General features: G+C 46.2%; 2 protein-coding genes across 2 annotated transcripts in view; one reads left to right on the top strand and one right to left on the bottom strand.

Moving 5' to 3' along the window:
* LOC115556887 (adenosine receptor A1) overlaps positions 1–1,333 on the bottom strand; it is a 5,368-nt gene extending 4,035 nt beyond the window's left edge. Inside the window, exon 1 of the mRNA XM_030374291.1 lies at positions 234–1,333. The gene's annotated coding sequence lies outside the window, so the exon portion shown is untranslated. The remainder of the gene's footprint in view (positions 1–233) is intronic.
* An 8,438-nt stretch (positions 1,334–9,771) lies between these two features.
* LOC115556889 (adenosine receptor A1) lies at positions 9,772–13,437 on the top strand. The gene is made up of 2 exons (XM_030374292.1): positions 9,772–10,446; positions 12,164–13,437. Exons 1-2 carry the CDS (start codon positions 10,091–10,093, stop codon positions 12,798–12,800), a joined length of 993 nt encoding a protein of 330 aa, XP_030230152.1. The 5' UTR covers positions 9,772–10,090; the 3' UTR covers positions 12,801–13,437.
* Positions 13,438–16,593: the final 3,156 nt, after the last annotated feature.

Raw genomic sequence — 16,593 nt, 5'->3', positions numbered from 1 at the left:
ACTCTCCACCAAACAACAATAGCCAACCATAGATATGTTTATGTAAAGCATTGCATTGATATTTTTAAACTACCTTCATTTAGATTGTTTCTAAGGCTAGTTTATTATTTTTGCATCATCTCTTGTTTGTTTGTGAAATCCTACATCCTTATGCATTCACTTTTAACTGGTTCATTATGCATTACAGCACAAGTTAAAAAAATGTCAAAAAACATCAATAAATTATTCCTTACTGTGTGTTCAGGGTCCAATTTTGACAGCGTTCACTCTTTTCAGCTGCTGCTCTGGTAATGAGTTGTAGTATCTCCTATAGCGTGTGAGTGTCTTTGTCTGTGATGTGGTACCGGCTAGGTTAGAAAGGAAGTGAGGTGTACAGAATTAATCTCAAGAAGAGTTATTTCCTCGTCATGAGGCAGAATCAACCAGTCTGTAAAAGTGACTTTAGTCTGAAAGAGTGACCTTATAGGGGAAGCAACAATGTGGGTCTCTGGAATGTAGTGTTTTAGTGCTCTTTGGTTATTTAGCAAAGCCTGTTTCCAAAAACGATTTAGAGTTTATGTCACATTATTGAATATGAGAGTTGTAGGCAATTGGGAATCAAAGCCAGAACCTTTTGCCTGGGAGTCAAACGCCCAAACCTGCCCTGTATATTAACAATTCAACTCTCACATGTCTCCTGTGATGCACGAAAACTCATGTTATTATTGATTATTTCATTTATTTACCACTAATAAATGTCCCCAAAGCACTTTACATATTGAGTGTAGATGTGTTAGTAAGTTAGCAAGTAAGTTAGTAAGTAAGTGTCCAAAGAATGGACAGAAAAGCAAAACATTTTAATAAGAAAGCCAATCAATATATTAAAAGAGAAGTCAGGTGCTGCCAAAAACGATCAACAGATCTTTTCTGTGTGGGTTGGGTTGCCGTTGGGCGGTTAGTTATGACCCCTGATCCACTACCAGGGTGTAGCACCCTACACGGCTGGCAGAACGCTTACCACGCACAGTGGAGAGGTGGGGAATGATGACTCCAATTAGACACCGGGGGATGATTAGGGGGAATTAGCACTCCCTAGTGGCCCTCCAACACCTCTACAGGCACCAACTGGTCTCTTGTCCGAGGATGGACCTCTTTAATAGGTCAATGTGATGGACCAGGCTAGGCAATGCAGGTAGGCTAGCCCTCTGATACCGGCATAGCATCTGCTTGTTACTAGCACAAGCTAAGTAAAGATCTTTTATTTACAAAAAACATACAGAATCCGAATACATGAAAACTCAAACTCCCCCTAAAACATGTGTCACAAGTGTGTGTGCGTGTGCGTGTGCGTGCGTGTGTGTCTCAAATTTTTTTATTTTAATGGGGCATATCCTTCGCCTTACTTCATGTATTTTATTGTTTATTAATAATTATATAATATAATTAATGTGCTTTATTGGATATAATTTCGTGTTCATTAAAGTCGTTTATTTGGTTGATTTGTTGACTTTTTCTTACCTCGACTTATTGACTTATTATAAGAAAGCATTTGTCTTGCATGTCTTATTTACCAACTGAATTTCACTGATAACAGATGTGCACGCGTTTGAACCATGTCCAGCCCACCAGACGACAGCGTATGTGTTATTTTGAAAGCCGTAAACAGTGTGCGAAATACGGGGGGTCCGGGATGCTCGACACCCCCAAAAAAATAAATAATAATATTTTATTGTCACTTATGGTCACTTAAATGTTTTTTCAGCTCACTGTTAACAGGTAGGCTTATCTATTCTGCCTACCTTGCACAGCGGAATAATATCTCCAAGGAATGACCAGACATTCAGACGTTTGTCTCTTCAGCCATACATAGCGTGACATTGTTTATTGGAAAACTGCACGAGCTGCTCTCCGTGAGAGTCAGGGTCAGCGAGAGAGGATGGTAACATCCTCCTTATAAGGTAGTGGCGTCATCAGTCACACGTGGCTCATGACACAAGACGCAACAGCTCCTCCTACTGAACAAATACCGTTTCATGCATTCATACACTTATTCAGTCTCAACGCTACCACTTATGAATGACGTGTAAACTGTACAACTTTTACATAACTAAATAAACAAATCAAAACAAAAACATGGCATAGTCAAATGTCACCATTTTACACTCTAAACATGTACCTGCAAATTTCATCAGCGTTAGTCTGGAGGCGGGCTTTTCATAACATCTGCAATCATGTCGTCTGTGGGTCAGTAAACAAGTGACATCTTATCTTCCCGTATGATATACCTAATGAAGTGATATTTAATGTCCACAGGCTTACATTTTGTCTACACGCTGGGTTCCTAACAAGCGCAATTGTCCCCTGGTTGTCCTCATAATCAACAGTTTTCTTATACACAGAGGTATACCTCCCAGTAGTTGCTCCAAATAAATACACTCCTGTATTGTTAGAGCTAGAGCCATGTACCCGGCTTCGCATGTGGATAGTGCCGTCGTGGGATGCTTCTTGGTTTTCCAAGAGACTAAGGAGCTGTCTTTACCCATGCTCACACAATACCCGGTGGTGCCGCGTCTGTCACTAGCGTCCGCTGCTCTTTCTGAAACAGAGCTGTTTGTCTGCAGTACCCCTTAGATAACGCAAAACATGTTTCACCGTAACCGGATGTTCATCTGCATGGTCAGCAAATTGCTGTGATAACTTGCTCACCACGAAACATAGGTCAGGATGTGTACAGGTTGTCAAGTAAATGAGACTTCCTGTACTTCTTCATTCAGAGTAGTCTTACTTTTGGTCACATAGTGTTTCTCTAATTCTACACTCCTGCATGTCGAAACGTTCCAGTATCTTTTCAACATACAAAATATACTTTTGTGACACTTTTACACAGCCGTCAGACTGGCTGAAGTCTTTGCCCAGAAAATACTTCAACCGAGGTAAGTCCTATCTTGAATCTAGTAGAAAGCATGTTTTTCACTTCTAGACTCTCGTTGTTGCAGGCTGCGATGATAAGATCATCCACCCAGATAATTACTACTTCCGTCCCTGCCTCTTTAGACTCTTTTGTGGAGACGCTGTGGTTTGTTGGGTTCTGAGTGAAGTGGTCATCATCTACTAGACATGTGTGGAGCATCTCATTCCAATTACGCCCCGACTGCTTCAGGCTGTAAATTGACTTCTCTAGTTTACACACTAGCTTCTCTCCCTCTTTTTTACATAATCTTCAGGTTGTTCCATGTAGATATCTCGATCAATGGGGGCGTGCAGATCAGTTTCACATCCATTTGATGCAAGATCAAATCGTCTTGGGCTGCCTTCTGCATCTACACGTATACTATGATAAGATTATGGTAAGATTGGTTGTTGGTGAGAACGTCTCGCCATAATCTATCCCTGCTCTCTGACTGTATCCTTTTGCTACAAACCTAGCTTTGTACTGGTCGTGTCCGTCATTGTAACCCTTGATCTACTATACCCATCTTCCTCCCACTGTCTTGCTGCCCTCTGGTAACTTAGTCAAGACGAAGGTCTGGTTGTCCTCCAGGGACTTCATCTCCTCGTCCATTGCTTTCTTCCACCTTCCTGACTCAGTTGACGTCATGGCCTCTTTAAAGGTCAGAGGTACACCACAGACTGCTCGGTAGCAATAATCAACATTAGTGAGTGTACATCCTCAGTATCTTCCAGAGTATTTATCTCTCAGACAGCCCGGGGGTTTGCTCTCTCTGGTGGGACATCTCCCACTGGCTGAGGCATGGGACATCACCCTAGGGTGCTTCTCGCCATCATCCTCTGGTGCTGACTGTGGACCGTCAGTCTGTACATCTGTGCTCAGTACACTAGGCTGTGGAGTCTCTACTCTCTCGTCACAATCTACATTGGGCTCCAGTCCTAGCTCCTGTGTCTGAGTCTCGTTTTCACAGGTTGTCTTGGTGACAAACTATACTCGTCTGTGCTTCTGCACTTTTCCTTAACCGGGGTAGTTTACTAGATATGCGGGACTGCCCTTGACATGTCCTACAAAGAGTCACATCTAGAATCTAGTTTTCCTGTATGTCTGCATGTCCAGTATTCAGAAATCAAAACATTTATTCACAAATATTTAAATTTTTGCCAAGCAGAGCCAGCCAGTCCTGTGAGCGCATGCAAATAAGCCATGTTCGCCAAACAGACGAAAGACGTAATGTTGACATACTAAAACTACATTTGTGAATGTGTTCAATGATGTACCTGTCTGATCGTATTTTCTGTAGATGGATGGTTAAATAATGTCACATGATCGGTCATACTGCAGGCTTTCATTTGCAAGTGCACTAATTGCGTGCCAGTCTCCAATAGGCAATACCTGGCATTTATTCAGTTGTTGATTGTAGTTCTAAGTGTGCCGTATTGGCGCCAATTATTGTTGTGTTTGCATTGTAATCCACAACTTTGCCTCTCCTTGTTATAAAACATTGTGCATTCAAACAATGCAGGCTCCTATGTCAGTACTGACATAGCTGAAGTGTTGCTTTAGGAATAGGCAACTATAGCATATCGGATATTGTTGTGTGTGTGTTGTCATGTAGGCTATAGACTGATTGCTTGCATCCATGAAGTATTGTAACATTATAGGCCTACTGCATATTGAGAAAAGATCAGTATTGCGCAACAATAGGGGGATGGGGACCCCCTGAATATTGACGGCTAACTCGCACACTGGCCGTAAACCTTCTTTATCAATTGACTCAGCGTGTAAGTGTTCATCGGCTTAATCGGACCCGACCCCGGCAGCGTTAACAAGCGATCAGTCCATCATTTACAAACCAATCACAGGGCACTATTGTCAAAACATTGTGGAACTCTCCTTAAACATTTGTTGCTTCCCGCTAACAGAAACACTTTCTTCCATCTTCTCTAGAACTTTTTGAGAATTTGTTCGGTGAACTTTTCATCTCCATGTTTGGTAGAGTAGAAACGATTCAGCCCTATATTCACCTGATATCTTAACCTTCTGTGTATACTTGAGAATTCCTCGGAATATGTATTCTCATTGGGCCGAGTTGGCCCAGCAGTAATGGAGCGTCGCCTTGGGCCCTGAACACTTCTGGAGCAAGATGCCTCACCACTATGTGTCCATGTACCATCATATAGCCATTTAGCAGACGCATATCTCCTCCCTCTTAAGGCCTTTTTATGGTCCCACGTTCCCACAACACAATGACCACGCAGACGCTTAGACGCAGTCGTGGACCTTTATGGTTCTGCGTCGGGTTGTAGTAAGCCGACCAATCACAGCCCTTGCTGCTGCGTCGCCTCGACGGAAGGTTCCGATTTTTGTGAGGCGCACGTCCGGCCCATGCGGTGGTCGCAAGGAGGGTCCGCAAGGACGTAAAAGATCCGTAACCCCCTTGCGTTGCGTGAACGTGGAACCATAAAGAGCCCTTTACGGTGATGTCACTAAGGACCAGGTAGGGGTGGGGCGCACGTTTCTCAAGGAGGCCTTCAGGCTAGGATGCAGACGTTGGGTACTACTGAACCTAGTACTTTGGCCCGGATCCAAAAACCCTAACGACCATGAATGAGTCAGCTATCCTTCCCCCGAATGTGAACTGTTTTGGATCGAGAAGTGCAACTAAAGGTGCAACAACCTGAGTGTGACGGTGGGTATGTGAATACATTGCTGCACGTCGATTTCTTCATAAGGGGTACGCTATGTTTGCTGAGTACCTATAACCCGAACAGCATGTGATTTGTGTGATGAAACCATTTTGTGATTTCAGAGTGACAAGGGATGGCCTCGGTGGGGAATTGCTTATCGCCCCCTGGTGACAGGATGTTTATGCTAATCAGTACCGGTAATAGAAGATGCATCGCCACGATGTCCCTTTAGAAGCAGCGGGAGCGATCGGTCTGCTTCTAATCCAATCAGAGGCTTCTAAGGCTGGAAGGGTCCCATGGTGAACCAAACCACATCTCAATTGTTGAGGAGATATTTATAAATAATAATAATTATAATTATTATAATAATAATAATTATTATTATTATAATAATTATTATTATAATAAGCCCAATAAATAAATAAATAAAGTGACCTGGAGCCAATCAAGTGAACGTTGGAATCTCCCCCATGTTTATTTTTGTTTGTTTTCAAGAAGTACGATTTTAGGGCTGAAAGATGGCATGCATGGCATGCATGCCATGTAGCACACACCACCGAGCTGAAAGTTTTTCTGGTGGTGGAATACTCCACAATACTCCGATATAATAATTCGATTTTGATCTGAGATGCTGCTAAGAACGTATTCAATGTGTACTTCAATCAATCACCTTTTGCAGTTGTACAACTTACTTTACAAAACGATGATGACAGCCCAGAAGGCAGTAGGCTGTAACGATGTGAGTGCGACCTCCGTTATTGTTTGCACGACGTCCTAAATAAGACGCCATAATGACGTATTTATACTGGTGCCAGGGTGAAGCGTGTGTTTTAGTGGATCCCACAGTCTCATTATGGACGATTTACATTCCTGACATTTGCAGAGACATCCTCTGCTGAGCATGCAGAAGCACCCCCCCCCCCCCCCCCCCACACACACACACACACACACACACGCATATGCGCACGCACATACACGCACACACACACACACACAGACACACATCCCCACCCCCATCAGCATAATAACGGCCTGCAGATAAAACAATGTAGACCCAATAAAACTGAGTTAGTGGAGTGTGTCTGTTTTAGCTGAAACACTAAAAGCTCAGAGCATAAGTCCAAGACCAGGGGAGGGACAATACCACGCACACGCTCGCACACACACACACACACACACACACACACACACACACACACACACACACACACACACACACACACACACACACACACACACACACACACACACACACACACACACACACACACACACAACTAAGCGCTGACTCACCCATTTCCTGCACAACAGAAGGCTGAACAAAATGAATGTTGTTTACAGTTTCACCTCCCTTTCCCTTAAATGGAATGAAATCCATCCCTGTAATTGGTTTACTAATGATTGCTTTATGCTCAATTAACAAAATTAGCTTGTTTGCATAACTAGCTACAGCCTCTCCATACAGCTAGTGTGGGTTATCATTGTTTTGGAAAAGTAATAATTCAAGCAATATCACACGAGAGGAAGTCATGTTACTCTTAATATCAGCAGGCTGTGATAATAAAACAATTCCAACTGCACCATTTAATTGTTATAAGTGAGAACTGATTTGTTTGATTATCAAAACATTTATTTGGCTCCGTCAACATGAATAGTTCGGCAGTTGGCCTGAGACTGGACCGTTGCCTAGCGACACACAAACATTTTTCTGCCCAATAGCTTGATACTTGATAGTCCAGCTACTTTTCAGCTTGTACATTTGTCTCTATTTCCAAGAAACATTTCTGTTTACATTTTATGGGCAATTAGTGAAATAAGAGTTGGTTGGCAGTCGCTTTGTGTCATGTGTAATTCTGATGAGTTAAAAGCTAACGATAATCAACTTAATTAAAGGTTATTAGGAACGTCTTGACAGCGGATCGATACGTTTAGTTAGAAGTCCCAATGCTGCTCTACATTACTCACATCTCTCATGGAAAGGCTCTCGTCAAATCAAATCAATCGGTCGCAGCAAACTGCTGCATATATATTGATGAAGAATAACTTATTTTAGGACTCTTCTGACCCCAAAGTATTAGATTTAAGAGCGTGATGATGGGAAGAGACGGCAAGTTAACGAGCATATATGTAATGAGGCAATGGGTGTACAGGATCGGGCCAGACTCACTGAAGTACTCTCTGAACTACAGCTGAAATCCTGATCAATAACCATCCCTCTTCTATCCTCTAACCTACGTTTAGTCCCATTCTTTGTTTTAAAGCAGGGGTTCTGACGTCACTTGCACTGTAAAGTCACATCACTTGGTGCCAAATTCAAATCGACAATTAGTGACTGCAACAACTTGCAGTACACAAGAGGAGCTCCAGCTCTGTCTGTGCGGTTTGATTGCTCGGTGTAGATGGCTCTAGGCAGATACTGGGGGGCCTATAGGGAAACGTCTGCAAGACTGCAAGAATCGACACAACAAATCCGTCAGTAGATTGGCCTCAGTGTAAGACGTCGTGTTTCCAGTGGCAATGCAAATACAAACTATCTCAACACCTTTCAATTAGACAGAGGAATGGAGACATCTCTAGGTCCAAGGAGACATGCCTTTTCAATTGAGTAGTAGTGATACAAATGAGGTTTCTATCATTTGTATACCATTTTGTATACACAATTAATATTTCCACAACGATTATATATATATATATATATATATATATATATATATTTGTATGTATACATAAAATCCTAACACATTTATTGAAACACACACACACACACACACACACACACACACACACACACACACACACACACACACACACACACACACACACACACATTCACCCTTATCTTGGCTTTTGAATATGTAGGAAGTGACACTTTTGCAAAAATTTCTTTTCCGGTTTGTCTATGCAAAACAAAAGCAGCTAACAGCATCCTAAGCCAAGATGCTGAAACTCCTTGCCTAATGGAAAGCCTTCATCCGTCACCTCCATGTGTGGCGGAACCATCTCACCTCCCGCTAACCTGCCGTCGTACACATGGAGCGCCGCATTCACGACCATTACTCACAAGTTGCATAATTTCAATAAATGAGCTTGTCTCCCTAGTGGCGAGACGTCACATGATACAATCGATGTGGTCTTGCGGTAGAGAGGAAATATTGGAAATTAAATCGCCCGGTAATCGCTGCAGTATAACCTATATATATATATACATATATATATATATATAAATTATTTTGATGTTTTATTCCAAAAATTATATTTACACAGTTAAAGGTCTTTAAAAACAAGAGTACATGGAGTAAAATTGTATTTAATATCTGTCATTGATAAGCTTAATCTCACAATAAGGTTTGTATCAGTGGTGTTTAAAAGCGGTATGTATCTCTTGTGTATTATTGTGTCATATATTATTACCATGATGTATATCATAGTATGGGAACACACACAAAAACACACACACACACACACACACACACACACACACACACACACACACAGACGCACACACACACACACACACACACCCCAGAGAAACCACTGCTGATGTCGTGATTCTGATCCTGGGTGCCGCAGGAACACTAAAGTCCCTCGCCTCCGTTTAATGACTTCTCTTGAGAAGAGGGAGAGGGAGAGATTGAGGGGGGAGGGGGGGGGGGAAGAGAGAGAGACATAAAATGAGAGCGAGATATTAAATGACAGGAGAGAGAGAAGGAGAGAGAGAGGTAGAGGGAGAGGGCAAGAGAGAGCAGATAGTGTAAGAGAGGGTGTGTGACTGAATGAGAGAGAGTAATCGAGAGAGAGAGAGAGAGAGAGAGAGAGAGAGAGAGAGAGAGAGGGGGGGTGGGGGGGGGGGGGGGAAGAGAGAGAGACATAAAATGAGAGCGAGATAGTAAATGACAGGAGAGAGAGAAGGAGAGAGAGAGGTAGAGGGAGAGGGCAAGAGAGAGCAGATAGTGTAAGAGAGGGTGTGTGACTGAATGAGAGAGAGTAATCAAGAGAGAGAGAGCGCTAGAGAGAGAGAGAGAGAGAGAGAGAGAGAGAGAGAGAGAGAGAGAGGGCAAGAGAGAGCAGATAGTGTAAGAGAGGGTGTGTGACTGAATGAGAGAGAGTAATCAAGAGAGAGAGAGCGCTAGAGAGAGAGAGAGAGAGAGAGAGAGAGAGAGAGAGAGAGAGAGAGAGAGAGAGAGAGAGAGAGAGAGAGAGAGAGAGAGAGAGACTGCGGGGGAGAGAGAGTCCACCCATTTCTATGTAGAACTGAAAGTACAGACGAGGCGCTCATAAGAATCTGCGGGGAGGGGGGGGCCTGTCAGCAGAGAGCCACTAAGCACCCAACCGGCCCACGGAGAACATGGATCCAGCAAGAGGGGACCACGTTGGCCCCACCACCTGACCTGGACTAAACCACAGCGGGGGATCGTTCTAAAAAAGAACAGGATCCAACAACCGAGGAAAACGCCTCGCAAAAAAGAAACACAAAATGTCCTTTTCGCTGGGCGTCCAGCGACGGGAGCAGGTGGACCTGCTGTACATCTCCATGGAGACGGCCATCGCCCTGGCCTCGGTGCTGGGCAACGTGCTGGTGGTGGCGGCGGTGGCGGTCAACCGCTCGCTGCGCGACACCACCTTCTGCTTCATCGCGTCGCTGGCGGCGGCCGACATCGCGGTGGGCGCGCTGGTCATCCCCCTGGCCGTGGTCATCAGCCTGGGCCTGGAGACCCAGTTCTACACATGCCTGCTTCTCTCCTGCCTGCTGCTGGTCATCACCCAGGGCTCCATCCTGTCGCTGCTCGCCATCGCCGTCGACCGCTTCCTCCGGGTCAAGATCCCGACCAGGTGAGCTCTGATCCGACGCGGAGGAGGGGGGGAGGCGGGAGAAAGCGTGCAGCCAGGGAGCTCGGTGACACTCGAACGCACCTCTCGTCGTCCCAGTGTGATTCACTCCCCTTACATTCATTGGCCTGTGTCGAAGTGGGGCCCGACAGACTGCACGCTTTCCACGTAGAGGGTCGGGGTCAGAACAGTGTTTCAACACAACAAACGGACAAATGTACTTGTTGTGAGTTGTGTTGGATAAAAGCGTCTGCTAAATGCCCTCAATATAAGTATAAAAGGTACGCATTGAGCTGGGATTCACCCAGGACCCCCTGCTTTAGTTTCGCTCATCACATTGGTTTTTTTGGGAACTGAAAAAAAGCGATCATTTTTAACTCGGTGTGGGGTGGGGGGGTACTGCTGGGGCCGGCCTGCATGTGTTCAGGGGGATCGATAGTTTTAAAAACAGATCAAGAGATAAGGGCCCACAAGACAATAAGTTGCACTTAGGTGTTCAAATACATGGAGCTGATTACACAACATGCAATCGAGGTCAAAGGCGTGGTTTAAAGTGTTTTTTTAATTATACCGTTTGTTCCGGTTTTGGTTAAAAGGAGAATAAAGAGTAGCACACTTCTGGAAATCTAACTGTGAGAAGCAGCCCCATATATCTCTGCCCAGCCTCATGTAAATCGATGGGACAGGCATCACAACCTCTTAAGTTAATGAAACTGTTTCTCTGTCCGGCATAAATAAATTATTTTTAGGTACACTTTCCGAAAGCCACAGTGGCAGTCATCCAAGCCGTTTCTGCTTATCGCTGTGGTTTTCTTCTTCAGAGAGGAGTAATAGGGGTCAGGTATTCATGATCAGAGAGTCTGTAACAAGATGCCATAGTTTTAACTCAACCTTTGCTGTTATGTAGTGTAATGACGGTTGACTCAGAGACGAAAGGTTCTGCGTTTGATTCTCAACATCCCCAGTGGCAGCCTACCTGATCGGGTAGCCTATTTCTTTGTGAGATATTTCGCAACACCACAGTTGTGGAATAGTTTTGTATTTTTTTTTATACATTTATGTATGCATACACTAGTCTCCTCTCTGAACAGAGTGAGCCCTGAACACCGTTTCAGAGTCTTTTAAAGGGCTCATGCCATGCCACCAGGTGTTGGTGTGATTAGCTGGTACAAGCCGTTTGGCACAGGGAAGGAATTATTTTCATAGTGACATCACGAGTGGGCGTGTCCACCTAGATGTACGCTTGATAGATCAGTCTAACAGCCCACCCAGTGGACTGTCGCAAACGTTGCTCATCTATCCGTCATACATCTGGGTAGACACGCCCACTAGTGATGTCATGCCACACCCGGTGGCATGACATGAGCCCTTTAAACAGTTTAACCCCCTCCAGAAGTCTATTGTCCTCAAAGCAAAGGAGGCCCCTCTCCATAATGCAATTGAGCATTGACCTTAAATCAAAAGTGAGATGTTTGGGCGCCCCTTGGCTTCCCGGGTAGAGTCTGCACCATTCAGACAAAGTCCTGATCGCACCAACCCGGGTTCCATTCCTGCCCGTGGACCTTTGCTGCATGTTCTCCCCTCAATCTCAGAAACCTTCCTGTCTCACACAGCAAAAAAATTGTAAAATGTATACCTAAAGCCCAGAGATTCCCCCCCCCCATCCCCCCGCCCCTACCTCCACCCTGACTAAGCAGTGCCTGTCTCCTCCCCCCTTCAGGTACTGCGTCGTGGTGACCCAGGGACGGGCCCGGGTGGCGGTCGGCCTGTGCTGGCTCCTCTCCTTCATCTCCGGCCTGGTCCCCATGCTTGGCTGGCACATCCGCCCTGACCCCCACCTCCAGGGTAACGCCAGCGGCGACGCGCCCATCGTGTGCATGTTCACCTCGGTGGTCAGCATGCACTTCATGGTGTACTTCAACTTCCTGGGCTGCGTGGTGGTGCCGCTGGTGGTCATGATGGCGCTCTACGGCGAGATCTTCCGGGTGATCTGCGTCCGTCTGGGCCGCCGCGCCGAAGCCACGTGTGATGGCGGCGACGGCCGGCGCTACTACCAGAAGGAGCTGCGTCTGGCCAAGTCCCTGGCGCTCGTGGTGGCGCTGTTCGCCCTCTGCTGGCTGCCGCTGCACATCCTGAACTGCGTGGCGCTCTTCTGTCCCTCGTGCCCGCTGCCCAAGGCCGCCGTCTACACCGGCATCTTCCTGTCGCACGTCAACTCGGCGCTCAACCCGCTGGTGTACGCCTTCCGCATCAAGCGCTTCCGGGTGACGCTGATCCAGATCTTGCGGCGATGCGTGCTCTGTCGGCCCGCCGAGCCCAGCCTCTTCCCTGAGGGGAAGACCGTCCTGACAGGGTAGAGGACCACTGACCCCTGACCTCCGGATCTGTGATCTCTGACCCCCGGATCTGTGACCAATGAACCCTGACCTGTGATGTGACGGCGGGTTTAAACTGAATGTGTTCCACAAGTAGCAGCGGTGATAAGAATGGAGTAGTAAATGGATTTGATTGATTGGAAGATATTATCCACTTCCTGTTGGCTTTCAGTCCCATTCTGATGAGCTCTTGACGGCTAAACGGATTTTAGTTTTTTCAGCTTAAGTATGATCCGTGGTTAATCGACTCATATTTCTGGGAAATACTCATCTCATTTCTGAATCCCAAATGACGGCTGTTGGAATTGGATAAATAATGGATTGGACATTAACTTGTTTATCTCCAAATAGACAAGTGCTGTCAACAGAACAGATATGATAATATCTGCACATCACGATGTACTTTCCTTTTAAGTCCCAAATGGGATTAATTACCCAGTCTACATCCAGTTCACGTTACGACAAATACATCCCTTATTGGATTCAATTTCTCGGTTGGTTATGTACATCAGAAAAAAGTATAAATTGCTTGGTTTGTTGATGGTCTATATAATAAATGTGCAAGTGAGTATTTTGTAAACTGACTTGATATTTTATATAAAAAAAGGCTCCCCACTAATTGTTGGTGATTTCTTAAACCTACTAAGTTGTTCTCTTAGCCAGGGGGCCAGTCTGGTGAAAGGAAGATATTTCAGATAGGAACCAATACAGAGTTAAGGCCTTATTGCGTCCGACCGGTTCACGCTTCACGCCGGCCGGCAGTATTTACAAGCACCGAACACGTTCCAACCTCCAGGTTATCCAGAACCTCCTCCGGCAGAGCGCTGAACAGAACCGTATTTCTATATCAGCGGGACGGGCCGTTAAAGGCTCCCCCTAGGGCTCCGTTTGAATCACTCACAGGGCATTATGGAGCCGTGATCCATTCTGCCCCCCTCCCCTCCCAGACACTCCCAACACCCTTCAAAGCCTCTGCTCAAGCTGTCTGCCCAGGATCTGCATCATCATCACTTTGAGGGTTGCACAGTCCTCTGCTCGCTCTCCCATCGGTTATACACACACATGTCAAGGGGCGCCGTCTGTCCGTCGTTTCATACGTGTGTCGTTTTAATTTGTACACGCTGTAGGTCTGGATGAGCTATGCCGTGTTGTAGAGCTACGCAAACCGAATGGATCAGCGTGAACTTCATGGTGTACTTCAACTTCCTGGGCTGCGTGGTGGTGGCGCTGGCGGTCATGAAGTTATGGCCATGTTGTGTTCAGCGGCCATCAGCGGTCATCGTTATTTTGTCTCTACGAGACAAAATAACAAATGAAACAAAACGAACATCCCTCTTTCACTTCCCCTCACTTTGTCTATTTCTTTAAGCACCCCCTCGATTTGAAAGTTTCCTTCCCTCTTCCCCTAATTCTGCTTCTCCTTATCTCTGTCCAGGCCTTGTCTCCAAAAGTTTCTCCCTTGCACCGATGTGCCTCTTCTCTGCTCTTCCGTCTGTCACCTCGGTGGGCGTGGAGGGATTTGAGGCGGCTGAGTCCCTGCTAATCCATAACACCACTTAGTGATGAAGGTGTGCTATTCAAACCTACCCCGTTAGTCTCTCTCTCCCTCAGCCTGGACTCCACAGAGCTCGCTGAGCCAGTGCGGAGATACGTGAGAGGATTAAAGAGATACAGAAACCCTCTGGCCTTTTTCAAAGAGGGCCGACGTCTTCGTACAGGAAAAGGGTTTTCAATGAAAGTCATCCTCTGACCTGACCGAAGACAGCCACAACTTACGGTAAAATTCACGAGGGACTTTATTATTACCTGTCTTTTTATATTGATGTTTTATTCCTCCGTGGAGTTCCCTGTTCATGAAGATATATAAGTCTTACCTGATTGATTTAATGGTGATAAACCCACCAATATTGCATTTGAGAAGTGTTCAGTCACTTCAGAACACTGAAGTGACCTCCTGCAGAAAGTTGCGAATATGTAGCTTTGAGTGAAGTAATGACTCATGCCGATACAAAGAAGGCGAACCAAGCTTCCCCTTGTGGTGCAGTAGGCCTATTGTTGAGTTTAACCACAATGTCTACAATCGGAAAGGATTTTTCATGAAAAGGGAACTCACTGGCTGAAACTGTGACCAATAGGTTGCGTCTTCCTCTTAGTTGCTTGCGACTAGTTTGATCTAATCAAAACTTGGAAATGATAAAAAAAGATCTGTAACCTGGCTATTGCCAGACCAAGCTCAATCGTAGATGGCAAGTTGGTCTGGGGAGCCTGCTGTCATTTTCTTCAGCACAAGAGGCGTGGTCAACGGGTGTGCTTCAAATTAATCTGTACGCAATTGGCTGCTTGCCGTCGCTACCCTGTTGTCATTGTGTTAAACCAGCCAATAGCATGCCAGGGGGAAAAGGCAGCTTGGTGATCGGCTCAAGTAAAAGCGGACTGGAAACAGGAAGAAAAGTATTGCTCCCGTCCTCTCTCTAACGCCTCGTGCCCACTACCTCCGTCCTTTGACTGATCCCCATTGACTTTGAATGGGGAAGGACGCGCAATGCATTGTGGATCCGTCCGTTCCGTTGGAGCCTTCGGCTCCGTCAAAAAGTTGAAAAATGTTCAACTTTTTCGGCAGCGACGGATCCGTCATCCAATCAGATCGCGTATGCAAATTTCAGAGCCCGAGACGCGACTCGGGCTCTGACGATACTGGAAAGCGGGTCATCTTGGATCGCAACAAGCAGGAAGAAGCGGGAAGAACCCGGCGAAGCGATTTGATTGGCTGACGGATGCCTCTGCAAAGACTACTCCCCCATCCGTCAGCCAGTCAACATCCGTTGACTGACGGTGCAGTGGGCATGTAGGGTAATGCCCACTGCACCGTCAGTCAAAGGACTCTGAAGGCGTGGCTGACGGATGGGGGAGCTTTCTGGGGTCGTCAGAGCCCGAGTAGTGTCACAGTGCTTTAATTTGCATACCTGATCTGATTGGATGACTGATCCGTCGCTGCCGAAAAAGTTGAACATTTTTCAACTTTTTGGACGGAGCCTTCAGCGCACGGATCCACAATGCATTGCGCGTCCGTCCCCATTCAATTACAAACTGAATGGGGACGGATGCTGCCTCCGTCCGTTGACTGAACCCCATTGACTTTGAATGGGGACGGACGCGCAATGCATTGTGGATCCGTGCGCTGAAGACTCCCTCAAAAAGTTGAAAAATGTTCAACTTTTTCGGCAGCGACGGATCCGTCATCCAATCAGATCACGTATGCAAATTTAAGCACTGTGACACTACTCTGGCTCTGACGACCCTGGAAAGCTCCCCCATCCGTCAGCCACGCCTTCTGAGTCCTTTGACTGACGGTGCTGTGAGCACGAGCCGCAATTCAAATCGCCGGCTGAACGGGTCGCAAATTTGATGATGAGACAATTACGATTTAACGAATCACACGTCACTGAAGATTTCTAATAAATATCCACTTGCAAAATATGAAATATAAGATTTCCCTCTTCCCAATTGACCCTTTACAGAGGAGAACCGCCATAGGGCCCTGATCCAAGGCCCCTGCCCCCCTCGCCCCCACCCCTACACACACACACACACACACACGGCCGTAGTCGGGGGTCACCATGTCCGACGGAGACAGCGACCAGGCGGTGGAGGCGGACGAGGAGGCGGAGCTGGACAGCGACGAGGCCGCCCTGTTGTACTTCAGCCGACGAGGGGACTCGCGCCGCGCGTTACCATGGGACCAGTGGTCCTTCCGGGAGAAGGCCAACTTCATCAT

Source organism: Gadus morhua, chromosome 13, assembly GCF_902167405.1.
Source record: "Gadus morhua chromosome 13, gadMor3.0, whole genome shotgun sequence".
Classification (NCBI taxonomy): Eukaryota; Metazoa; Chordata; class Actinopteri; order Gadiformes; family Gadidae; genus Gadus; species Gadus morhua.
Note: the sequence above shows the minus strand (reverse complement) of the source record. Positions and strands in the feature narration are given on the sequence as shown.